Source organism: Neodiprion pinetum, chromosome 1 (assembly GCF_021155775.2).
Source record: "Neodiprion pinetum isolate iyNeoPine1 chromosome 1, iyNeoPine1.2, whole genome shotgun sequence".
Lineage (NCBI taxonomy): Eukaryota > Metazoa > Arthropoda > Insecta > Hymenoptera > Diprionidae > Neodiprion > Neodiprion pinetum.
In genome coordinates, this window is record NC_060232.1 from 38449454 (window position 1) to 38477088 (window position 27635).

Genomic DNA, 27635 nt, shown 5'->3' on the forward strand with positions numbered 1-27635 from the left:
TTGCGGTATTCAAAGGATTCTCCCGTCTCTCCTTCTCTCTCTTTTTCTCCCTTTCCTTTCTCTCTCTCTTTCTCTTCCTCTCTTATTCTCCCTTCACATTTTTTTTCTTTTTTTTTTTATTCCACCACTGAGGCTCACCCTTTTCGCTCCCTGCACGTGCATTATTATCCGCACCTCCACGCATTTGGTTTACCGTAAAATATACAGGAATACATGTATACATACATTTTTTCCACGTCTTGATACCTACGCCAAACCAGATCGGGCGTAAAGGTTTTTCGCCCACGGGATTTACCCGGATAAACGTTACTTTTACCCCGAAAAAAGACGGGGAGAATAATCGAAAATATACAGATACGATCTAAACTCTGTACAACCCATACATTTCCTTTTTTTTTTTTTTTTTTGTCGTTGGTTTTTGTTGTTATTTCTTTTTTCTTCTCGTTTTTTCTCGGTTAGATTATACAATTATACGACATGTGTATTAAACGATCAAAATAATTATGTAATGCAAAATTTTGGCCAACAGATTTTTTCTTTGCGTATCAGTCGTATCGAAGTTGTTTTTTCTTTTTTTTTTCTACATTCTGAGCGCAATTTTGTACCCACCTTTTTTTCTGCTTTTTACCAAGTATTTATATCGTAAATATTATTTTCATATGAAAATTTGTATGTCTGGGTTTTGAGAAAAGCGGGGAAAGTTAATTTTTAATACTCATATATTGGCACTGTAAAGAATACGACTTTTGATTCGATGCGGAATCGAAGTTTGTACAATGATATTGATAAATTTTTCTTGACGAACAATTTTTATACGAATCAAGTGTTTATAGCATCCAAGTTAATAGAATCGAGATTAGAGAGAGAGACAACTGTGAATTCAAATGAATTGATTGCTGTCGCTTATAACTGTTTATCTTTTAAAATATTTTTTTAATAATCTTATCATTTCCATCTGATGTCTATTTTTATTTATGTTTGTTGACACGTAAGACGAACTTTCTAATTTATAACCATTTAAGCATTTTTCATCAACTTGTCCCGCTTTCCTCCAAACGTTTTCCCAGTTCTTATTGCCTGATCGACCCCAGAAAATCATACAACGCGTGTTGTTCAACACATGTATTGAAAATAAAATTTTTCTTACCTTGATAAGTGATGGGAACAGACTTATCGTCTCAACACTGCACTCACCTAAAACGAAAATAAAACGGAATTTAGAAACAGAAAAAGGAGAAGGTAAAAGAAGGTGAAATAAGAATAATAAGCGAGATGCAGTGCGTGTTATAATTGTAAAATTGAGCAGTGAAATATCAACGAGAAAGATAAGGAAATGAGAATTTTCCATTTATCAACGAATATGAACGTATATCCATCAATCATGCGGCATTGCAAAAGAAAATCGAGACGACATTGTATCACGTATACATTCCAAGCATGGCAAAGCCAGAGAAGGATAATTAATTAGTGTAATAACCGGATTCGCTTATTACTTTCATTATACGTACAACGATCGGTGCAGAAAGCTGATATAATGAGTAATGAGTACATGAGAAAAGGAAACATGCGTGTTGCAAGTAGTACAGGATATTACAGATTATGTCGACGATGAAAGAGAATGAATAAACGACCTTTCAAACGAATGAATGAATGAATGAATGAATTAACGGTAATAAAAAAAAAATATATATATATATGTATGTATATAAATAGGCGAGTGTTATGTACAACGCGAGCAAGAATGATAATGACAGAAGTGTAATTTCCGATCAAATTATACAGCCGAACACGAAGAACGGTGATGAAAATAATTAAGACCAAAAGGTGGTGTAAAAAATATTTAATAAGCAGAAAAAGGCACCTGTGTGTACGTGTATGATGAAACCAGCCATAGCGGTAAATTAACCCTTTTTGTGGTTGTGTGTGCGTGTGCGTGTGGCTGCGTATAATCCAAAGCTAAAGGGGGAAAAATAGAAGAGGGAAGTAAAATCGAGCGGGAGAAACAGACGCGATAAGCAGAGAGAGAGAGAGAGACAGAGATAGAAAAAGCGGAATTAAAATAGGGAAAATAGAAAACCGAGACGCGAGATGTGAAGATGAAATTCAAATCACGTAGATCTTTATCCGAAGATGGTAACCCGGCTCTATATATATATATATATATACTCGACCGAAACGGATCGAGGTAAAAATCGAGAAGAAGTTGTAGCATGTAAGAGAACAAGAAAAAAAAACAGAAAATGAAAAACGAGGAGTCGAGAATTCGGTAGTCGAGATCCTATTTTTCGCCCGGGGCTTCGCGCGCACTTTTATTATCCTACGCGCGTGCAGTGGGAAGAAAAGAACACGCATCGCGCATCGCATCATTCCGAATCTCGCCCAAGGGATAATATTATAGGCTTTGGAATAAGAATTATCACTGTTCCTTTTTTTTGCTAAGCCAGCGGAACCGGTAATCAAACGGGGGACCGACATAAGAGAAAAAAAAAAAAAAAACAAATCGTCGCAAGTGTAACTCCTCCACCGATTTTGGGCGATTTTATTGCGTGGAGGTTTTCCAAGACCATGTTTGTACACTCGAAACTCATGTGCAGGTCGCTTTTCACGATTAATTATCATGACGAACACGGGTGACTTGAACCGATCTCGATACTCGGCTTGATCGCTGATACGCGTGCATCATCTATAATGCAAGGACGTCGAATTTCTATGAGAAGAACGTACAGTCTGATCGAAAATCCGTTGAAACAAAATATAAAAACATGAGAAAATAAAGATCCAAAAAACGTGAGTGAAACTGCAGATCAAATTGAAGCTGATTGAAGCTGATTGAAGAAAAGTAATTTTGATTCGTGAAATCGATTTCTGTTTACTGAATTTCGAGTGTTACTTCTAACCTTGTTATTTTTAACAACATCAATGAAATTACGTTACTTTACTATTTTTTCATTAAATAATTCAAGGGGCTCTATTCACTTCTGCGATTTCTAAGAGATCGGTTAAAAATCGGTTGAAATGGACTGAAATAACGATGAAAAATTGGTCGAAATCGCAAATCAAACTATGTGTGAAGCTATTCGTAAAAGATCGGTTAAAAATCGGTTGAAATCGGTTGAAATAATGATAGAAATTGGTCTAAATCGTAAATCAAGCTATACGTGAAGCGATTCGTGAGGGACCGGTTGAAGATCGGTTGAAATCGGTAAAAATAACGATAAAAATTGTTCGAAATCGCTGAACATCTTCGAAATTTGAATCATTTAAAATTGTTTGAGATCTCGCGGTCAACATCCTCGAACCATTGCTTCGCCACGTTCCGGTTTCAACACTTTTTGCCCCGACTGTACGTCCCATGCATCCTTAACGGCGCGTAACCAAATCTCCGGGCCCGAATCGGGGAGGGGGGGGGACGGTTAACCCGCGCAGCGTATCTCTCGATCTCCGGATCGGTCATTACGCGAGGAAGAGAGATACGAGGAGCGGGAGAATCGGGCGAGCCCGGGACCAACTCGAAAGTGCACCTGCCGGTGACGTCATCCCGGGACTTCTTTTTCGGTTTTGTACCTGTCGCCTTCGCCCGAGGAATCGAGGAGAAAAGCAAAGGCAATAAGGGGCCTCTCTAGTTTTCGTCAAGGCTTGAGCCGTAACAGAGTTCGAATTACCGATCACAGATTTCACTCCAGCCCCATTCGCATTGATCTCCACATTTTCTTCCTCATCTTGATTCGTTCCGTTTCACCGAAATTCGACGTAACGACGATCAAATCAGATGGTATAAAAACTGATCGGTAATTGGAGTTCTCCTGAGACATTGAACTTAAAAATACTATAAAAATGCAATCCCAAGTAAATATTGATCGAAAACAATTCCGTGCATTGCGGTAATTAGGTTTGTATTGCATACTCTTAACTTTCGTTCGTTTTCACATGTTTCTCTTTTCTCTCACACATTTATTCGTCTATAATTTATAACAACTTTGGAACGCGAAAAAAGGCATGCGAAATTCGAGGCAGTCAGGTGCCCGTAAATGTTTTATGAATCGGGACATCTAATACCCGGGCAGCTATGATTTCAAACGTAATTTCATCCAGGTTACTGGAAACCAAAGCTGTACTGACCCAGTTTAGAATAACGGCTTTGTTCCCTGCAAGACGAGGCGACAAAAAGACATGTGCTCGCGAATTTTCGGGAAAGATGAAAAAAGTTATATTCCAAAATCCGACCGAGACTCCTTTTCTTTTTTTAGCAGATCTGTGTCGATAAGTGTTTATTCTCTTAAAAATTATCCATAAAAATAAAGAAAAAGCAACGAGATCTGTTTCAGTGAATTCGTAAAAAAAAAAAAACAAAAAAAACTTTCCGAGCAAAAGAAGAAAAAAAAAAAAAAATAAAGATTGGCCGCCTTGGAAAGAAACCGAACGAATCCGATTTGTGTTAATGTTCAACGAACTTAAAATGATTTGAAATGAAAGGTTGATATGTCAAAGCATTAGTTTCTAGCGGTTTAATAACAATCATCGCAAAGCCTACGAGTATCAATTAATTTGACGAACACGACTACTACCTCGTGACAAAATAAGCAGTAGGAATTGATTTCGAACTCACCAGGATCGTTGAATTGAAATTTGCGAACCCGCAGCTGTGGGGAGAAGTGCAAATTCACCTGTTACTGCACCTAGGCGGTGCAGTTTATGAAGTTAACGAAAAACCGGAGCCCGGAGGCTGGCAGGGTGATTTACCTGAGTGCAGGGGCCCGAACCTTTTGCGGGCCCACAGACCCCCAGCATAATGCGAGCCGACAGGTTCCCGCAAACCCGTGCACGGTCATGCCAAAATGCACCCTGCGCAGGATATGCACCGCTTGTAAATATTTACGGGCCGGTTAGCCGGGCCCAAATTTATATTCCGGATTACTTCTCGTAGCGCATTTTAATGCAGTTCAGACGGACAAACACGGCAGCTAAAGGATTCGGAAGCCGATTACTTTTTCTTTTTGCAGTATCACAAATTCGATTCTGCAATATTTCGGACGTTGAGTAAGACAGATTAAATCCTTTTCGATATGCTCGCATCTTTCGACGATTCAATTTCTCGACTTCGACTCGAGCCACGTGTACCAACTGTACAAATAACAAGCCGTGTGAGTGTCAATCAGAAACTTCATCACGCGTGATAAATAAACGTGTTTACCGAACCGTAAAACAGTTCGATAAATTTTCAACTTTCAAATCAAGAATATATGATCTCATCGATCGATATGTTATACTAAATACGACGACGAAGAGAATATTATTATCGTTTCTCACTATCGGTTTTAACGATCTTCGAACACATGTTAATAAATAATTCCCAACCAATGTATGACAATCGAAGAACATCCGGACGTGACAAAATATCCCTCGTTACACCTGCTTTTTAATTTTTCAACGACGTTACGTTTCAAGGACCGAGTGCCTGGTAATTTAAAACGTTTGTCACGTTTTAATATCAAGTATAAAAATAAATAAATCGTTGAAAACCGTATCGATCGGCGGTAAAATGACAACCGCCTGAATCTCAGTGGTGAAGAAATAATCGATCCTTGAGATCGCAAGCGTTCGTAAAACCCAACCTAAAACTAACCTCGGGCAAACCTCGGAGGCTTGGACAGGTTCTTAAAAACTGTTTTTTTTTCCCCGCAGGAGTCGGTCGGGTTGGGGACGCGGCCGTGACGTGGGATAATTTCAATAAAAAGATAATTACCGCTGGGTGAAAAAAAACTGTCGACCGTTTTTACGATCCTCGGCGTCGCGTCGCGGCGAAGAAAAGAGTATCGAAAACTAAGCGGCAGTGCATAATGTACCGAGGAATTCGCAAAAATAGTAATTTTCGAACAATAAAGTCTGCCAAATATTAAAATTTCCGTCCAAAACTTGCTCAAAGTCGTATCTGAGGCATGAATTGAGTAATTGAAGAGATCAGAGTTGGAATTGAGGAGAGCGGAACTTTTATAAAACAGTATGAATGGTACAGTGGCCATAAATGGTGCATTCGCCTTATGTTAAACATGGAAAGTTTCGAAGATAAAAATTGTGGGCATCGGTAGATGGAGAAACGTCGGTTTGACCCTCGGCCAAAGCGAAGGAAGAGGGCTTCTCCTCCTCCTCCTCATCCTCCTCCTCCTCCTTCTACTCCTCTTGCACAGCGAAGTGGTCCCTGACCTGCCTGAACCTTACTGGAACAGGGAGTGAAAAGAACTAAAATATCTCTGGAGGCTAATTACGAGAGGTTGGACCTAAGGCGCAAACCACCCGAGCGCATGACCGAGATTAATTATTCTCGAAGAGCTCTTCTCTGATGGTGCAGAGAGCGACAAGTCTGCTCGGGTCTGCCAAAGTGATCCGAGTACTGGCAACTTCACGGAATATGAAAGGCGGTCAAGCATGGGGCTTGAAGAAAACAACGCGGAACTGAACCGAGCGGGAATTCACTTGGGGATCAAGTCGATCACTTGGATTCATCGGTAACGTTGACATTCGAGTGATTGTACCAAGTCATTTCCATTGATCTTCACGGATTAGACAGAATCACAGGGACTCGTGACGAACCGTTGGAAATCACTCGTTAAACTGGAAGAGTGAACGCAAGCACTTAACAAGGTAGAAGTCCATGTAAACTACTCAGCATCGATTAAGACCATTTATCGATCGCTGAACGACTTGCGCCGTTTGATTCCAAGCGATTGTCAGTGATTTCCACTAACATCGAACGATTCTTCTTGGTTTGAAAGAACACGCGTAAAGTCAATTCGCAATGTAATTTCCAACGGTCGAAGGAACGTCCCCTCGAATCGTATCGAGAAAACACCCCCAAAGAAAGTCCAGCCCTCGACCTGTTTCGACAGGTCTCTTTCTTCGGCCGTAGGGGGAAAGCGTGTCGAGACTCGCAGCAAGGGATCTTCCTCCACCATCTTCGGGTAAGCCATCAGCTCCCGGGTGAATTTTCTCCTGATTTAGTCGGGGGTGGGGCGAACGGGGTGGCGAGTCTCTGCCAGGGTGGACTTGAGCGAAGAACGCGGGGGGAGCCGAGGACGACGGCAGATGGTCGACGTGGACCCTGGGAAGCTCGGAACACGGAGAGTTCCCACAGCCAAGGCGCACCTGCCTCCCCCACCAGCTACCCCGTGACGTCACAGAGCTCTATATAACCGGCGGGGTGGCTGGACCAGAGCACATTCGCTGACAAGCCTCAGACGAGACGAGACTAGCTACGAAAATTCGGTATAACAAAAAAAAAAAAAAACGCGCTGCGAGTTAAAACGACATCGCAACTTTGCGTACACAGTAGTAAACGCTCTGATGTGTGACGGTATATAGAGACACGGTGTGCGAGAGTATACATATATATATCCAACAACAACAACGACGACAAAGAAAATGGCGGCAACAACGATCAACAGCCACGTGTTCGAGTGCGATAACGAGCTGAACGACAATCTGTACAACATCAAGTTGTCAACCAGCAATAAGCAGACCTCAAGTGCTCGACGAGTAAAGAAGATCCTGAAGCCGCTTTTGAGACTGCTCAAGAAGTCCGGAGGCGGTAAGAAGAGCGCCAAATCGCTCAAGGGACAGCAGAGGGCTCAGCCTCAGGTGGAGGTCTTCACCGAGGAGGTCGACAACCAGAACAATGCCAACGAGGCACTGGAACAGCGGCTTCTAGCCGGCCTGGAAGAAGCCGAGGAGGGAGCAGCCATCACCGTTTGCCTCGATGGTCAGATGACCGTCGTTCCCGTGGTCCCCGGACAGTGTTACGTTCCCGTTCACTTCGCCCACACCCACGCCGGCGACTTCTACTGGACGACGATCTCCCTCGCCGACAGTGACCTCTGCTACAAGGAACGAGCCTTCTCCCAGAACCAGCAGCCCGAGATGCAGGTCGCCTAAGTGCGATGGGTTCCATGGGTTTAAGCTCCGGTTCAAGTTCCAGTTTCGCGGAAAGCTAAAAAAGGAGACTCATCCCGGCCTCGACATTGATTAAAAACGAGGTGCAACCGGGATGCGGGAAGAAAGAAGAGAGAAGAGTAAAAACGAGAGAGAGAGAGAGGGAGAGAGAGAAAGAGAAAGACTTTATTTAGACGTAAGATAATTATTTCAAACTGTGATTAGTAGTTTAAACGATTATTGTTACGATTACTGTTCGTATTCGAGTTACTTGTTACTTGTATGTCTATCTGATATTTGCTCAATTGAAAGAGAGGAGAACCGTTTTGCGGGATTCGATTATTGGGCACGATCTCGTACAGCATGTTTTGCAAAACAACTGTCGAGATTTGTGATATACAAATTCCTTCAAAATTTGATTATTTTTTTAATTTTTCATGGTACAACACACGTATACGGTTAAAGTATTCCTTTCATGCGATTAGTGCGATTATTTTTTGTATAATCTTGTTTCTGCATGACGACAATTTCATTCGCACCTGTGATATTCGTACCTAAACACTTGACTTTTAGAGTTATAATTATTTAGCTTTAAGTTTCACTATTGTTGTAATATTGTAACATGCACACACACACACACACACACACACACGCACGCGCGTGCATATTGTGATATCGGCTTTAAAATCCTGTAGAAGGAATAATTCGATTGATCGACCATTCAGTCGCCACATTTTATAATTAAATGTAAATATTAAGATTATATTATATCAAATCATATCGTCTTCCAATTTTATCGTATTACAACCACAAGTGGAAAAAAAAAAAATAAATTATACTATTATTTTCTCAAAAAATATTATTTTTCTACTTATTTATTTACCATCCAAGTATCTTTTTTATAACATATACCCAATTTCCTTTGAATATAAATTGCCATTAGAAATTGATTATAGATTATAATTTCAAAAGTATATTTATAATAAAAGCGATAATTGAATTCAATTGACTAGTTAGTGATCTAAAAATCACTCAATCAATCATTCGTATATCACTATTTATAAAAAAAATTCCAACAGTGCAGTTCACCTGCAATTTTGAAGTAAAATTTATTCCCCCCGAGGTTTTTAAAATAGTTAAGTGACTAGCCTAGGCTGACCATATTTTACAAAGAATCTGCGGCCGTTGCGACGATTCTTTCACAATGTGGAACCGGTCGAAGAGTAGAAACGATAAAGAATAGAAGAAAACCTCGAGATCCTTTCAGCCCCTCGCTCGTATATTTGCTCAAGGTTTTTAGGTCCAAAGGGTCTTGAAAAATTTCAGCGTCAAAATCCACCGGCTAAAGTATAGTCCAGATTCCAGAGTCTGCCTCGTTTCTTCGCTTCTATCTATGATGAAACCATCGGAAATTTTTTCTTATTACGTATAATTTTCGAAACTTTCAAGCCTCGAAAATAGGAAAAATATATAGAATAACCAATCACTGCACTGGTTACGGGTTATTAATAGGCGTATAATTATTGTAATACACCGATCGATCATGAACCAAGTTTCAACGAATTGTAAAAATAAAGTATGTAAATCGGTGCCAATTAACTCGTCCTTTCAAGGTTCGAGATAATTGCACTTGAGAGCTGAAATTATGCAGGGTGGAGAAAAACGCCGCCGCTACGGTGTCCGGGGGAAAAGGGAAAAGGGAAAAGGAAAAAGGGAAAACAAGCAAACTGTGTGCGGCCGACGGTGACCTTCGGACATGTGGATCCCATATGGGGATCTGGGAATGGTATGTGGGACAAGAGCACATGTGCTTTTACGCGGGGAGGGGGGGAGCGAATGAAGAGGATTGAATGCGCGTGATTTGGGGGAGGGTGGACGGGGTTGAGAGGAAGGGAAAAAAATGCAGGAAGAATTGTGTACCCCAACTGGCAAAATAACGCAGGAGATACGTGACAATGGACAACTGGAAGCACTGGAAGAGTGTGGTTCATAGATTATTGGTCATGCATTTGCCCGTATAATGCATTGAATGCGTTTGCAGCCCCGAGCTGCTGCAGCATCCGTTTAAATGAAATAACACAGACTGCAGATCGTATTCTTTTAGGGAGTGAATATTCAAGGGGTGAATTTTCCGCCATGGGTTTTAATACAGTCGCTTAGCTTGTTATACCGACAATTGAAACGGCGACGTGCGCAAAATCGCATAACGTTATTCAACGTTATTCTTTATTCAATTTGAAAATTGACGAGTCATAAAATATATATATATCACCTAATTGTTTGACGATTAATAATTTTACATCACCAAATTTCCAACATACAATTGAAAAAATTCACTCATTTCATCATTTTTCAAATAAATTATACGTATATGTGTAAGATTTTCTTTTCAAAACGCGCTTCAAAAAATCGTTTCTACTTTTAATATATATATCTTAAAAACTTGGAAGACGTTTAGTCTAATTTGTCATGCGTTTGAAATTATTTTTTACACGACGAATGCTTGACGAGAATTTTCCCGCGTTTTAAGGATCCGGGCGCAGGTACAAGGCGAAAGTTCTCGACTTATCCACCAGAGGGATGAAATCTAGAGCCTGAAAAATATGCAACCCCGATTGCACGCCTGCACGACAAAAAGTGCCTCAACTTCTGTCACGACTTTCTAATTCCCGCATGTTTTCGGTACATAAAAGACAGGAGCCTAAGGAACCCATAATTTATCATTACTGCTACTATTATTACTATTATGATTATTATCAGTTCCGCTAGAAAATTTTATCAGTAAGCACGATTTTTCGTTCTCGTTTCTTATTTTCAATGAATTGGATCACCGTTGAATTAATACGTACCGACAATCTGTGAATCCGGAATTAATTAATTCAGCGTCGTGAGAAAATTGATGAAATTTGTGATAAATTGCCTAGGGATAAAAAATATCAACGAAATTTCTTTTCATCGTATTTGAAGTTTATGTGCACTTTTTTAACTTCATGCTCGTTTATTCATTTTTTATTTGTTTTGTAACCGAGAGATATCGGGACAAGCTCGTTACTTTTTATCGAACCGTGTGAGTGGGAAGAGGAGGGCAGAGAGTCCGATGCAAGCTTGTATAACTTGTTCGAATTTTGTGTCACCCGTGGCCGATCGGCGAGGTGCGATGGATTAACGAATATATGCAAATGGGTACTCGCGATTTCGAAATCGAGCCCGGCATTTACTTATATTGAGTATTACATTCGTTACCACTGAAATTACCCGTTCAGCCAATTACCTCGAGATCGATCTGGTCTGTTAAAATGGAACGTGATCCGAATAAGTGACCAGCGAAATGTTAAAAGAGAAAGACTGACGTGTATTGACAAAAAAAAAAAAAAGTCGAGGCAAAATGCGGCGCAAAATGGATCTGACAACAGCTGATTGTGAGTGAGAAAATTTAAAATGACGTGGATGATGGACAGAGTTATCGATGTTGAAATGAAATATGAAACTTCATAACCTCACCTGCACGGACTCTTTAGATTATCAAAAAAACAGATTCGTGTGAAATTAACAAAGAATACGTTGTAAAAAAGAACCCACAGGCGATTGTTGGAAACGCTTCACAATCGTGCGATGGCAAATATCTGAATCAGGGTATAAAAAATTGCAGGAGATGGTGAATTTTCATTTAAATAAAATACGCGTTTCAAAGATGTAATCGCTCCACTATTTTTATATTAACAATAAACTAAAAATGCTTTCAGCATTATTAATTTTTCGAATAATTATACGTAACATGCAACATGTTTCTTTTCCAACTTATTGTCCAAATATTATCTTGAGCCTAAAAATGGTAAAAATTTTATATCTGGGTAAATCAAATCCACCAACGAATGTTTCGATCCTACACAACGACGCGTGAAGAATATTTTCCTCTCCGTGAACTGTAAAAACAGGAAGTGAACAGTACCAATTTTCATTTGTTCACAGCCTCACGTCAAGTGAAAATAATTCATATTTCAGTTCAAATTCCGGCTTATATCGCGCGTGGTTGTACCGGTGATTATATACAAAACAAAAACGACAAAAAAAAAATAAATAAATAAATAAAAAACCATCTTATGATACGCAGAGGTAAAACACGGATGTGTAGGCTGTAAGAACGCGCCGTGGAGCCGGTAGGTATGTATTTATTTCTCGACACTCTCTCTCTCTCTCTCTCTTTCTCTCTGTCGTTTATTTTCCAGCGGTAGTCTGCGATGCCCTGCACGAGCCAGCCGACGCGAGGCCGTCGCGGCGGCGACGACGTCGACGTCGATCGCGCGCCGGTAGCGTCGAATCGCTACAACGACGTCCGTTCCCACGGCCCCGATCGCACTTGGGCGCGAGCGCGCGCGCCGCCGAGTACAAGAAAAAGAGATCGAACGCGAGCGAGCGAGCGAGCGAGAGAACGAGGGGAAAAGATAAGTAGGTACAACAAAAAGAAACGCGCGCACACACTCGCCCGGCGAGAGCAGAGAGTGAGCGAGAGAAGTCGCTCGCATCCCCCGGGCGCAGCAACGCGCCCGATTACTTCTCTCTACGCACACTCGGACGCGAGCGACGCGCGTGGGCCAATACAAACCGGCGAGCGATCGGCATTCGCCTCGCGCGACTCCCGGTGTAGGTACGCGCAAAGCGGATTGCTGGCGTGCTCGCGCGTCCTGCTCGTGCCGAGCGCGCGCGCGGCGTGACCCTAGGCCGGTACAGTCGCCGTCAAAACCGGTGATCATCTCGTTCCACCCTTCTCCTCCTCCTCGATCGAGGAAGTGGCGATCTTGAGGGTCGAGATCGTGAATTGCGAATCGATCAAAGGAACGCGAATTGATCGAGTGTTGTTTGAAACGACGAGAAATCGATACGAAACGGATGAAATTTGCGTAAAGCGTTGCGGCGAAGCGCTCGAATAGTCGCGCGATAGGCGATCGAGAAATCGCGGAGCGAGCGTTTGACATTACGGAAGAAATAAGAAATTGTTAGAAATTGTTCTGTAGATACGAGATGGTGTTTCGATTCGTCAAAAATTTTTATGATTTTACAGCTTACCGAGTGATTTCCATTGGTTTGTACAATGATTTCTTGACTGGGGGATTTCTAATACATTCTAACATGACAAGGTATGGAAATCAACAGAAATCACCTCAAAGTCAATATCAATAAAATATAATTGTACGCTCAATTTCGAAGCGAATAGCTCCTTGGTCTTAAAATTAAGGATTCGAGGAGCCATTCGCTTGGAAGTCTGATGAATAATTTCAATTCACTTCAGTGATTCCTGTTGATTTTCATATTGCCGCGTAATAATATTGACTTGTCGGTGAATCGCTTGATTTCCAATAGCTTCCAACGCTTGCTTTGAGTATTTTTTAATTAATTGACGGCGATTTTCAACGGTTTTAGTTTACCTCAATCGATTTCTAATCTATCGGCAACTGTTAGACCAATGAATTCGTAAAGTGCAAATCCTTTTCTAGGGATTCCGTGTCTAAAATATGAATCAATTGCGGTTTGATTTTTCATCTCGGATAATAATCCGTCCGCATATCAATGACTCGCATTTAAAACAATCTCAAATTTTTAAAATTCTTACAGAATATGAACGATCTAGCTAGAAACTGTCACCGTATTGTTACATCGTTACATGTGATCGATCGACATGCGTTTGAAATGAAAAATCAAGTTACTCGAAATAACAGCATATAAAAGAGAATGCAAGCGTAAACTTCGATGAACCGGTAAATTCAACGACTGAAATCACAGATCGACTTTCTCGAGCGATCGAAGGTCTGTGTATACATACGATATAAAGAACACCGATATGCTTACAGACGCACTCTTGTGTGCAGCAGCATAAGTCTGGTTCTTGCAGTCGCGTTTTGCGGGTACAGAATAATTCCGTTCCTTTCTACGTATATGTACAACGTGATATACGTTAAAGCCTTGTTTAACTAAAAAAGTAGAATAAATCTCAGAAACTGATTTTGCGTTGCAATTACCAAAAAAGGATCAACGATAGCGCAAAATGGTTAGGCGTACCTCGTTTTTCCTAATTCCAACAATATTCAAACAGTTTTTTTAACGATACCTGTTTTACTCAATTTTTCTAGTTACTGTAACAAATGAAATTTTTGTACTCATTGTACGTAAAAACGGATTATTGACACCGGTACCGGAAGTCGTTGGCAAGAACCTCGAACAATCAGCTACCAGCCGTAACCATAATATCCAGCAAACTCGTCAGGCGATCTGACGCACGCGTGAAGAGCTGACTGGTTCACCGTGTGTGTTTAAACGGCATGTGCAAATTCCAACGAAGTGTATAATACAACTGGTTGTAAGCACGGAGCAATTAACCCGCGTAATTGCAACAACAATCATTGGCCATGGACGACCATTCAGGCGGAAAGAAGAGAAAAAGAAAAAACAACACGCGAAAGAACGTGCCTGGCTTTTACGCTCTTCTACTAACAGACTGTTGGGTGTCATGGAAGATGAGGAAGGACTCCGTGGTGAACATCGAGCTTACATAAATAGCCTTGATTTGATGTAATTTACGATACGCTTCGTTATCTCCCTACTATTTACGTAAACGGTAAGATCTCTTACTGTTACTCATACTTTTTATTTCCCCAAGGAATGGAAAATACGTTTTACAATATTCATCAACGTAGACAGGGTTCAATTGTCTTCGGTGCAGTTTAGAATAGATCCAATATTGCACAAATTATGCTAATAACAATGATAGATTTTTATACATAAAATTGAAAATTACGTATCATCGGAATGTTACTGTAACAAATGAAATTTTTCACAGTGCAATTATACATCCAAACGCTACTTAAATACGTTCGAATCAACTTTCGAGTTACAAATTCCAACACCCCCGTACATTGCCAAACGTCCGATTCCGACGGCCAAAAAAAAAAAAGAAAAAAAGTTTCGTCGCGTTGCAATTTTGCACTCTCGCGATGATTCACCCCCCCCCCCCCCCCCCCCCCCCCCCCAAAAAAAAAGAAAAAGGTGTCACGGTCTTGCGAGAACTTGAGTCGCGAGTGGTTTACGTGCCTGTTGATAAAGGTTCGGGAGGTGGAGGTGGAGGAAGGTGCGAGACAAGATTTGTACAAACGTTTCCCTCGTGCCTCGAGGAGGTCTCTTCTCCTCTCTCTTCGCTCTCTTCATTTTTCTACTCGCGCGTGGGAACTCGAGACAGATGCAGGCGTCGCATCGAGTCCCGCGTGAGAATCTCGGGCAGATGGGTCCCTGCGGTCTTGACGCACCTCGGTCGACGTAGTACGTCTTCTTCCTTCCCCCCTCCCCCCCCCCCCCCCCACCTTCGTCCTTCTTCTTCCCTTACGCTCCTTTCAGGCCATCGTCGATATTATAATGTTATGCGCGTGTCCCGAGCGTGCGAGAGCTGATGCGAGGAACGTGGGCAGAACGTGTCACGCATTTTTTTCTCCCTCCTATATATTCATCTTTCTCCTCATCTCCTTTTCTCGTCTTCTTATTTTTTTTTTGATTCAGCCTCGGCACTCCTCGCATAATGGACCGTGCGTGCGTGTGTTCACGGTAAGGGTATAAGGTATACCTTCCCTCCCTTCGATTACACATTAACCCTCAATTTTCTGCATGATATTCTATAGCTTCCGGCTTACTTTCCCCGCTTTTTGCATTATAAAACTTGGTCAGCCAGAGGAAAGATCAAAAGTCGTATCTTGTTTCTTACAGTTTGGTTTTAACGATTTTATACATGCTCTTCCAAACAACGTCAATGATTTTAATTGCCTTTATCGAAATCTGTTTACGCGTCACACGTTTCATTCTGCAAGAAGTATGACGGAAGAATAGAAATTGGAGATCGATTCGCAACGCGTGATGATCGACTGTTAAATCATGCAACTTTGTTCACGATTGTGGATATTATTCGGGCTAATTTTCAACTGACAAATGCTTTGATCGTGTAGAAGGATTGCATTTTTTAATAATAATTTTCACATCAAATTTCATCACGTTTATCATCTTCACTGCATTTTCTTCACCTTGTATTCTGTGTTTGCAAATTGAAGCATAAAATCTTATACGTGAGATTACTCTAATTATTCAAAAAGAACATTCAACTTCCGTTGCATGATTTCAAAATTACAGTTAGAATTCAAGAATACATATATCGGTCCGATTACCCAATTAACCGTGAATTTTCATCATTTTATTTCTCCAGTTGCAATCGATTGATCGAAATCGTTTCCCCGAAATTTCGATATTCATCCACGTATCGGTGAACAAATTAACCAATTATAACCACAAAAATTTATTCACACGCTTCAAAATTCAAGTCGAAAATTCTCGAAATTTTCGTTTCTAATCACGATCGATTATACAATGTGTAACAACCGTGACGTATAAGCCTAGATCCAAATATAGGTATATAATAATGCGGCCCGACATTGACTTGCAATTATAACAGTTTCCGATTACATCGCATCCAGATAGACAAATGATTAATGACTCTGTCCGTATACGTAACTAGTAAGTGACTTGTGATGTCAGGCTTCTTCATATACGCGAAGTACACGCTGACTGGGGCATATAATTTCTAATTCATCGGATCCCGAAGGGATTCGATCTTAGTACGTGGAATGAAAGTTTTTTTTTTCTTATCATCATTCCCGCATCTTCAGCGATATTTTATACTTAAATTTTCTCTTTCAACGAGGTCGAGTGTAAAGTTACGATAATTAACCGTCAGCCTATCACAGCATTGCGACTTTGATTTGCGTCTAACTTTTGTCACTGTTATTTATTTATTTGTTTATTTATTTTTCTCTTGTCGAGCTATTTTCAAAGGTTACGCAAATAGGAAAAAGGGAGAAGGAGACAGAAAGAGACGGAGGATGGAGGCAAAAACTGAACGAAGATAAAAAAAAATAAAAAATATGCAAGAAACTAAGAAAAAACAAAGAAGCCAGAAATAATTCATCCTCGAAACTCGGTGCACAATATTTGAATTTGACCCCCTAATTTACACGAATCCATGGAATAGCCTTACACTGCGGATGAGAATAGGCGCGAACCGTTTTGTAACGTGTAAAAAAAATATGTGTGAAAAGGAGGAAAAATACACGTGAAATAAACGAACACGACGCATCCGGTATCCTGTATTAAACAATAATTATTTTTTTTATCATCCCTCTCCGACACGCGTCAAGTCTCAACGATCCGTGTTGGGGCGAGTCGGTTATGCGCGTTCATGGTTACCCATAAGTAGAACGGGGAGCAAGGCGAACATCGTCCAGCATCCTGCGTGAAGCGAGGCGCGGATAATCGAGTGAATGGACACCGGATAGTGGGATACAGAAACCGAAAGGGGGAAGGAAGGGGATGAAGGAGGAGACTCGAAGAGTCGATCGCTAAAGGGCCTCGAGGGCTTCGCTTCTAACAAGCGAACATCCGCGTTGCTGCATCAGCAGCGTTGCACTGAGAATAACTTCAATTTCTTATCACAGAGTTGATGGGAAATGGCCTCGTTTTTCACGATTCTTTCATTATTTTTATTCTTAACTCGTTAAGTTAATTTTCAAGTCTCCTCAAATTGCTTAGCTTTGTCTGCTACACGCATCTTCTTCTCAACGTTTTTTCTTCAATATTCGTCATACTGTATATATGTGCAGCATATATAAATATGCATACCTATATATAATACACTCTAATCTTCGCCTACTCAACGCTCTTTCTCTCTCTCTCTCGCACCTTCGGACTGCGTCGTTCACGGTCCGGTGCACATCCCGTTAATTACCCACCTCAGCGACGAGGCTGGACCGGAAGTCGCAGGTTTTACATCAGCAGCTTTTACCCCGCAAGTCGAGTCGAGGCAGAGATTCACCGATGCGTTATATCAAATGTGCCGCGTGAAAGGGTAAAGCCTCGTCGTAGCGCCTTGCCGCAACATATATTTCGTCTCAAATGACCGAACCGACAGTTTTGCCCCGCCACCCCCCCCCCGTCCCCTCCTTGGCGGAAGCGTCTCGTCAAATTATTTTTAAAAATTGTCAAAAAAAAAAAAAAAAAAGAAACAAAAAACACAAGCATACCTAACCGTTAATAACAGCGAAAACAAAATTCCTGATTTTATGAAATTCAATTCCAGCTCGTCACTTTTACAACTAGATATATCGTTTTTCAACTGAAATGAAACAATGTGAGCTAATTTTTTTTTCTCAGTACTCGAGTACCTAATTTATACACTGTGTATGAAAAGAGGAGTGTTTCTTTCTTCCAACGAAAAACGTCCCATGTTAGTCAAAAAATAAAAATATACGTACATATTTGAATGTAACGATTGTTAAGACTGTTTCGTTCGAAATCGAAACTTTTATTTTACTCGTATCTCTCACGTTCATCCGTGAAACCTCGATTCCTCGTAGCGTCTTTTCGAAATTCTATGAAAAAGATATCCATCCGAAAATATTTTGTTTTTATTATTCTCATCAACTACGCGCAACGGGTTCTTCAGTTGGAAACTGAAAGAAAGCAGTTACTTCCGAACAGAACACACAGATAATTGTTCTCAGTCTTATCCTCGCGTGCAAAGTCCGCAAAAATAAGGTTTAAACCGTAAGGCGGTAAAAAAAACTCGTGACGATTACTCGTTTCTTCGTCACGTGCAACCCAAACAATCATCACCCCTAATTCCGATCTCCTTTTTCCACCGGCTGTAACTCGTGCATCGTGTGTACACGAGTTCGTCGCGACGCGCGTTGCACATGCCGACCATGACATTCCCATGGGGCCGAAAAATAAAGACGTGGCTCCCCCCGTTCGTCCGTCTTTATCTCGACTACCGAGAGGGGATTTCTCTCTTTCTTTCTCTCTCTCTCTCTCTCTCTCTCCCCGCAACGAACCCTAAACTAAGTCGAAACTCGTGCAGACCACGCGGCGCGCATCGCGATGCACATGTCCTAGATTCCCACAGTCGAGCTTGCGGGGCGAGCTTTTAACCACCTTACAAGCACCAGCCGGGGACGCGATGCCACCGCCGACGAAAACTGCCCGGGGGCCCTGGGGCGAAACGCCCCCCCCCCCCCCCCCCCCCCCCCGCCCCTGAAACTACGAACCACGACCACGTGCAGCCGAGAATCAGCCCGTGTATCCAACACGTGCAGATCGAATTGAGTCGACGCGACGCCTGCTCGTAATAAATATGTGTATATTATGCGTGTATATGTACTTAGACACTAGGGTGGTCGTTAATTTCAATCCTATGCAACTCACCCCTGGAATCGATGGACAATGACGAGAAAAAAGAGAAAACACAGTGTGTGAATTGTTTCAGATTTTTAGCTCGATTGGAAAGGGTGCCGAAATCGATTTTATATTCAGATTGGAGTGGAAGAGAGAATAAAAAAAACATCGCAATCGTACCTTCCACGCGTCGCATTTTAAACTACGCGTTTTTAATACACGTTATGCGATTATACAAAATTCTGATGTATACGTATAGGAAATATCGTTCAACGCATTGCGGAAGTATACGTACACTGAGAAAAATTTCATTTTTTATAGTAGCTAGAAGAGAATTCAGTGAAACAGACATCGTTGAAAAAACTGTGTGCATATTGTTGGAATTACGAAAAACGAGGTACGCCTAACCATTTTCCGCCATCGTCGATTCTTTTTTTCTTATTGCAACGCAAAATCCCGTTTCTTCGATTTACTCTACTTTTTTAGTTAAACAAGGCTTTAACGTCAATTTATCGAGCATTAAATTTTCGCAACGGTTGCAAGAAAATACAGCAACAGTGATAGTAATGAGAAAGAATAGTAACGGATACTATAGACTTTCCGGTAACAGCTATGAAACTAATTTTCATTTTCTATCTAGAACTATATTTTTCGATTGTGATAAAAAATGAAAACAATTAAGGACTGTGCGGTAACCGTAACAAAAAAATTCTCTCAGTGTATGAGCGAAGAAATCACGAAGCGTGTTTGTCTGCATGCTTCGAACAGGGACGTAAGTAATCGTCCCCCATCATCTGCCGAATCCGGATTATTATAGATAGGCGTATAAACAACTGCAAGAGAAAAACTGCAACGATATAAATTTAATCGGTGCGAGGGGTTCGCTCTTGATAAACTTCATCTCGACGTATGTATATATACACAAACACGTAACGTCTAGTAATATATGTATAGATGATCGTGTAAGGATGTAGGGAGAGAGGGAGAGAAAGAAAGAGAGTGAGATTGGGGGAGAGAAAGAGATCCATCCCTCGGCAAGGAGTCCGCGTGGGAAACTTTTTTGTCGATGAGGTTTCTTGGGCCCGGATCCTATATACCCGCTCTGTTGTGAGAGGAACGGATTCACTGGGCCCTCCTCTCTTATACACCGCACCGGAATGACTGAGACACGCCGGTGCACGCACACGCGTGTCGGGCCCGGTTGCTCGCGAGTGCGCCACACGTACGAGGTACGAGGGAAGCAAAGGAGGCACAGGCAGGCAGTCAGCGTGTGCGGGACGACGCGCGATGCCGAGCCATCTGCCCGAGTCTCTCACGATTCTTGGAGGGCCCGTGGGGGGGAGGCGGCTATAGAGATGCCGGCCGAATCCCCCCACGAAAAGGCCCACCGCCGAAAAATGGGCCCAGCTGCAACCCCCTCGCCCCGCCGCCTCGACCATCTTCTTCTTCTTCTTCTTCTTCGCGTCGATGACGACGAGCCCGTACGCGCTACGCGCGCGTTACCTAACTAACTAATGAGCTTGCGGTAGGGGGAAGAAAACGGGTCGGGCGAGGGGATGGGAGGAGGGTGCGAATCGCGCACGCACCCGTAAAACCCCCCCCTCGAACAAGGAAGTGCGAACGCTTAGGGGCATCGAGACGTCTACATGGAGCAACCTGTTGCTCGTCGGGACCCTCGTTGTTCTGTGATCTCGGTGCGCGAATGGGTGGGGCATGTGTGTAATTGTCAGGCATTCACGTTTCTGTTGTTTTTCATACGTGATATCACGGTGTCCGGTAAAAAAATCCGTAACAAATGGGCGGGGGGGGGGGGGGGGGGGGGGGGGGCGAAACTAGAAACGATCGATATTTAGAATGGTCGATGTATGGAAATTTCAAAAACGGGATGATAAAATAACGAAAGACGAATTGTTCGAAATCTTGATATTCGAGTGTCACTGGTTAGTGGTCATTCTAGTCAGTGTGACACTTTCGAAAATCCAAGATTTCGAACAATTCGTCATTCGTTATTTTATTTTGCCCATGTTTGAAATTGCGATACATCGGGCATTCGGCCAATTGGTTCGAAAAATAACCCAAGTACAATGACTCATCGAATCATTTAATGTTACAGCTTAGCCATAATATTGAGTGACTTCCTTTCAAAGGTCGAAAATGAGTCATTCTCCTTATACCCATCCTTCTTTTTACCCTCTCCAGAATCCGGTTTATGGTAGGGTAATAAAGCAAAGTTTCGAGGCGTTGATGGGAAATGAAAAATTCGTCACAACGTCCGAATGATATCAGCATTTGGCGAAATGCTCGCCATGTGTTCTAAACCCGCAGCTTGTGCGCGTTCGAACGATGACGAATCATCGGTGGTTACAAGCGCATAGCTCAAGCCGCAGACCATTAAAAGCCATGCAAAACCATGCCCTGTTGACACACACAACTTGTAACCCAAAACTCGACAAGCCTGTAAAACCCCTTAGCGGAATTTTTCCTCGGCCATAATTGGAACGGATTAACCCACGAACGAAAACGAAGCTCTTTCCACTGTAATTGCTCGACATTCTATACGCCCAGCGGTAAACTGCGAGGGTTTTTCTATTATACCTGACAACGCTGTTAGAAACTATCGTAAAGAGAGTTTTACGGTCGCAGGTAAGCATTTTAACAACGAGGTACACATTATTGCACGGAGCCCCGTTATAAGTCGTATTATCTTGTTTCAGGAATTGGTAAGCGTGGCTGAGGTGCAATCAGAGAACACGAAGTGTCGGTGATCGACTCTGCAAGGTGTCGAGTCCGAGACGGATTCCAGACTTTTCAGATCACAGTAATTACGTTTGCTCCGCGTGTACGGCGAGAAGAAGAAAAAAAGGAAGCAGTCCAATGTCCGCGAGTACATGCAACAATGGTAGAAAATTATTGAGAAAAGAAATTCATCCGACTTGTATACAATATTCATTTGATTCAATGGAATGGCCCACTTTCGATATATACATAAATTTTATCCGAACACAAGGAACGTTTCATCATAATTGCGGAAGGAAGAATTGTTCGGTACCGATGCCGGCAAAAAATGGTGTCGAAGAAGAAAACTTTCTTCATTCACCTTGGCACCCAACTCGTCGTTTGGTAATCGTAATCGCTAAAGATTGCACGAGCTCCGTGAAAACTTGTAATATTTAGAAACCAAATGGATTCGTGCTGGTTATAATTTGGCGAAGGTTTTTAACCCATCGAGTTAAGAAACCCGTAACGACAACCTTCGTCTCTGAAACTCGTGAATTGCAAGCTCCGCTTAAGCCAAGGGGAGTCTTCGAGGTGCTTAGTTGTAATTTCTGCAGATTTTGAAGGGTGTTTGCGCGTGCAGCAGCGCATAGGGGTGAATTCTCATGGAGAATTGGTTCCAAGCGAGGCAGATAATAAGAAAAAAAGAAGAAGATAGAGAGAGAAGCGTGTGGGAACGCACTGGCAGCGGTATTATATACATTAGGACTGAGAGAAGAAAAAGGACGAGGAGAAGAAGAAGGGCCCACGAAAGGCGCACCCGTATGGGGTCCTGTTACCGGAGGCAAAGGGGCGCTACCAGCTTCTGTTACCACCAGGACAGACCCGTGCTCTGTAATATGTGCTACCGTTACCGCCGTGTCGCCTGCAGCCTGCGGCGATGCTGTGCCCTTCGTCGAGAGGGATTAATTTGAGAGAGGCATCGAGGGTCACGGTCTGAAGAATTCAACTTAACCTTGAAGGGTGAAATGACAGGACGATGGCGGGTGGCGACAACTTTGTTGAAATTAAATTCCTGTTAAAAACATTCAAAATTCCCCCTGACGTATTTTCTACGAAATTTGTTAGGTAATGTTGGAGAGATTTTGTGACCAAAGGTTCCAGAAGTTCTACACCTTGAATATACAAATTTGGATCTAAAAACACAAAGTATCGCTTCGTTTTATACAAATCATTAGAAATTGAACTAGAACATTTCCGAAAGTTGGGTTAACTGAATTTAGTAAAGCATCGTTAAAGTTTTAAAACGATTTATTAATCCGAGTCTCACACACCTGCGGAAACTTCCATTTTACTTACACGGGGTTAACAAGATCCGAGCCAACTCGCGGTCTCTGAGCCCTCAAAGTTGTTTCGATCGTTCTTCATTTTACTCGCACAAACAACTTTGATTCAAGCACGCTGATTTTGAAATTGTGCGTTAAAATCGGTTCCTTGATCAGCTGAACCTCATATAAGTGACTAGGGTTAAAAAAGGTTTTTCAAGTATGGTCCGTCATAATTCCATGAATTTTCTCTTACTTTTCCCGATGAACGAAATTTCCTGACTGTTCCCGGTTTTCCGGACAAAATCTAGCCAATATTTACTCGAAAAATCAGTAAGAAATCACTGAGAATCAGTGAGAATTGGAATAGGATTGAAATCAATAGAGACCAAGCTAAATCCAACATTTTAAATCACTCGTAAATCAGCAACGAGAAGTCGAACGACTCTGAAAGTTTAGTCATCTTTCAACATTGCAAATCACTTGGGAATCAGTGTAAGTCATGAAATCCTTTACCACGGTTAAAGATTCGTTGATTGAGATTATTCGGTGATTTCCAAGTAGATAGACCCTGAAGAAATTCCCAACTGCCTCCTGTCTTCGTTGAAAAGTCGTTTTCTTTGAGGACATACGACATGGTGTCGCGTTTAGTTTTCGTTTTTCGTAACGAAAACACCCAGCCCACTTCCTAGAAGTTGTTTAAAAGAGTGGATCTTATGTCTCTCGTTTTTGCATTTGAAAAACGAACTAATTAACGAACGAACGTACGATCTAATGAATGGATTCCTTGTGCTGTTCTAAATTCAGCCACGAGCCTCGAATGTATGCATAGATGTGCGTACAACTAACGCACACGGACGAACAAAATACTCGACGTAACACGCGCGACTTATGAATCACAGCAAAGTATACAGCGTGAGTAACTACAACTCGTCATGCACCGTATCGCATCTATGTGTATACATGCATATGGTTTCGAAAAATGTGTAAAACAAATATGTAGAATGGTTGCGATTGAATGGAATCTTCTGTTGCAGTGACCCCGACCCCTGCTCGATTTGTACGGACCATTTACAGTCAATGAATGAACTCTTTCATCAGCCTCCGACTGTGGGCTCGATATACTCATGGACACGTGGTGGTTACGCCTCAACTCAAAGTCACGCAGCATTCGATGGTGCAGTGGAAGAGATGGAATTGAGTCGTGAAGAAACACTGTCAATAAATACCATGACGGAAAGTTGTTTAAAAAGTCGAATTTTGGCCTCTTCTCTGATTTACTGCGTCTATGATTCAACGTTCAGGACTTTCGTTAGGTCCGTAATTATATCAAACTGTACAGAAAGTGGAAATCCTTTGTTCATTGTGCATATTTATGGTGTCCGGTAAAAAATCCGTAACAAATTCAAGGACATTAAAAATGGAATATTTTCAAGACACAGGAAAAATTCAAGGATAGTGTCCAAGACTTTTTCATGAGATCCAGATTTGGGCAACAGTAAAGAGAAGAATCTCGCCACAGCGTGTCTGCTAATCTGATCAGTTTCATCAACGCCTGTGACCGAAGCATTTTGCTACAGTTTCGTACGTCCTTGAAAGATTATCATGACCATTGACGATACAGCGATTAGTCGAGACCGATGATCACGCGCCTCGTGTGTCTACTTGTTCATTTACCGTCGGCATCGCTTGACTCGTGTAACCACGATTAGAATACCCAATCGTGTTTGCTATTATCATACCTACAGTGGCCGTACGACGAGGAGGTTACGGGTCACTACAATTGACCCTTCGTCCCAACTCGAGTCCACCGGAGTCAGTGATTTGGTAATACGAATGGAGGCATCGGGAGAATTGAAAAATGAGATGTTGGAGATGAACATGAAAAGGTTCTTTCAAAGCTTCAAATTAATGTCTCTGTTTTGAAACACTGCGAGTTCCTCGATCGATTAGCCGAACTTGTGGAGTTTATTGAAACGAAACATGGATGCACGCATACGTCGAGTGTTCTAAAGGTTCTAAACTTGAACAATCCAATTCAACGAACAAGTTTTCTCGGATAAAAATCATACGAATGAAATTCTCTTGTCGCTTGTTCTTTTTACTTCAATGTACACTGGGGGACAATGAATTTGAGACGGCTAATTTTTTACACCAGACATTTATGTTGGCAACACAGACAAACCTAGAGCGCCATAGTCGGCCGAGCGCGAAACAAACTCAATCTCAATAAACGTAACGTAACCTACGACCTTCGAATCTAAGCTTAGAATACCGCGGGGATAATGATTTGTTGGATTGCCACGTATTCTAAGGTTAGATTCGAGGGTCATGGGTTACGTTACGTTTATTGAGATTGAGTTTGTTTCGCGCTCGGCCGACTGTGGCGCTGTAGGTTTCTCCGTGTTGCCAACATAACTGTCCAATGTAAAAAATTAGCCGTCTCAGATTCATTGTCCCCAAGTGTACACAGAGAGTGAACGAAAGTGATAAATATCGAGTGATCGAAAAGCCGTAAAATTTATTCACACGTTTCATCGTTAATTTTCCAATCTAGTTTCATAATTATTCGCACGATCGTCGACAAAGAAATTATGTAACACGAATTAGAGAAATTATGATAGAATTGAAGACGTGTGTCATTAAACGCCTGCACGCAGCGTAAACTCGTGAGGTTGGAATAAGTTGGCTTATGATAATACGCCCGCGGGCTGCACGTGACCGCGTTGACACTCGGCATCAAACGAGGGTTAATTATTACTCTGATTGGCGTGTGCCGAGACGCCGTCTGGCGCGTGCTGACTGCTTAGGCATTTATATGTAACGCGTGTCGGTCGTGCACCGCAGGCTTGACGGACTGGACGTGCGCGTGTGTACACGTTTTACATGCATGGATACGTACGTACGGTGACGTCTCTAGTTGCGAAAGAAAAGGCGGCAAGAAAGAAGACGGGGAAGAAAACGTCATTGATTTGAAACGAACCATCTGATCTTCGTCTAAGCTTTTGGTTAGGTATATAATTATTTATTTCCACTATCCTCTATTTTTTTGGCTTTATAAATAGATGTATATCAACATCAATTTGATATTTAAATAATAGATATCCGATCTTCGTCCAAGCTTTTTTTTCATATCACATCTTTCCAGTATCCTGTGTTTCTTTGTTTTTTAAATAGATCTTTGTTAAATAGCTTATGAATATAATAATTTGAAGAGTACTAAATGTACGTGTTTCATGGAAAGCGTAATGATGCTGCCGAAAGAAATGTTGATTTGTTTGGCCGACCAACTTTCTCGATAAATAAAAGAAAAAAATAATTAATAAATTAATTAATTTATATAAAAAAAAAAAAAAAAAAAAAACAAGAAATATTCGATGTGGATTAACGGTGAAAAATTTGGTGTAAAACTCGTTCGATTTTACTCCGCGATGAGTCATTTTAAAAACATCCCGCCATAGTCATTTTTTTTTCCATTACAACAGTATCGTGGAACATTTAATTTTTCAAGATTGTACCGATAATACTGATTTTTGTCAACAAATAGCAATACTAAAATGACTGATTTTGTTCGTTCGATTCGTTAAAAACAGTTTTTCGAACAAAACGATCCAGCGCGGAGTAAAATTTAACGACTCTGCGCGTAAAAAAAAAAAATTAAAAAAATAAAAATATCACTATTATTAAACAGTTTGAAAAACAAAAAAAAAAACCTGATAACGAAGCTCTTGTCAATAATTCGAGTCTATTTGTTTATAAAATTTCTACGGGCAAACACTCGCGTTAACTAAAAATTTTACGAATATACTATTCTATTCGATAGAAACTTGACTAAATAAAAAAAATGCCCGATAATTATCGACCGCGCAACCAGCTTAATTGGAACGGGGCAAGAGGTCGTGGGGTCTAAGGCCCTTTTTCCCGCCGCCCCTCGGGGGTCTCGACGTTCGTAAAGAGGAAGGAAGAAAGAAAGAAAGAAAGAAAGAAAGAGAGAGAGAAAGAAGAGTGGAAGAAACGGAAGGGGAAAAAAAAAATTCTCAATCCTCCGGGGCCCGTTACGCTGCAGGATCAGGATCTGGGCCAGCCGCTTGCGCACGTGCTAAGAATTTCCCACGCGTTTGCCGCCCTGCAGCCGGCGGCGTCGGCGTCTCCTTCGGCTCCTTGAGAGGACCAGAAAACACCGTAGAATTCTGAATGCCGAGAGACGCTGGGTCCCCATTGTGCCCACCGGCACGAGGACCCCAAAGGAGGGCCCGACGGTTACCCGTCGCGGATTTTGTGCTCAATGTACCCGCAAGATCACGCGACAGGCGTGCCTTGACTTCTCTTTGCAAAGAGCGACAAGTCGAGAAATCTGCTGCAAGCTTCCCTCCTCGATCGGAGAGGATCGCATTATTATTGAAATTATCAGCGTTA

General features: G+C 41.8%; 2 protein-coding genes across 10 annotated transcripts in view; one reads left to right on the forward strand and one right to left on the reverse strand.

The window, feature by feature from the left end:
* The window catches only part of LOC124210652 (uncharacterized), a 94580-nt gene that overhangs the window by 47616 nt on the left and 19329 nt on the right, over positions 1–27635 (reverse strand). For 4 of the 9 annotated variants that reach the window (XM_069138079.1, XM_069138064.1, XM_046608833.2 and 1 more), the window contains exon 4: positions 1148–1194. The exons of the other annotated variants lie outside the window; for them this stretch is intronic. The gene's annotated coding sequence lies outside the window, so the exon portion shown is untranslated. The remainder of the gene's footprint in view (positions 1–1147; positions 1195–27635) is intronic. 9 annotated transcript variants of the gene reach the window in all.
* Positions 7242–8536, forward strand: LOC124210660 (enhancer of split malpha protein). Its single transcript, XM_046608852.2, has one exon. It carries the CDS (start codon positions 7417–7419, stop codon positions 7924–7926), a length of 510 nt encoding a protein of 169 aa, XP_046464808.1. The 5' UTR covers positions 7242–7416; the 3' UTR covers positions 7927–8536.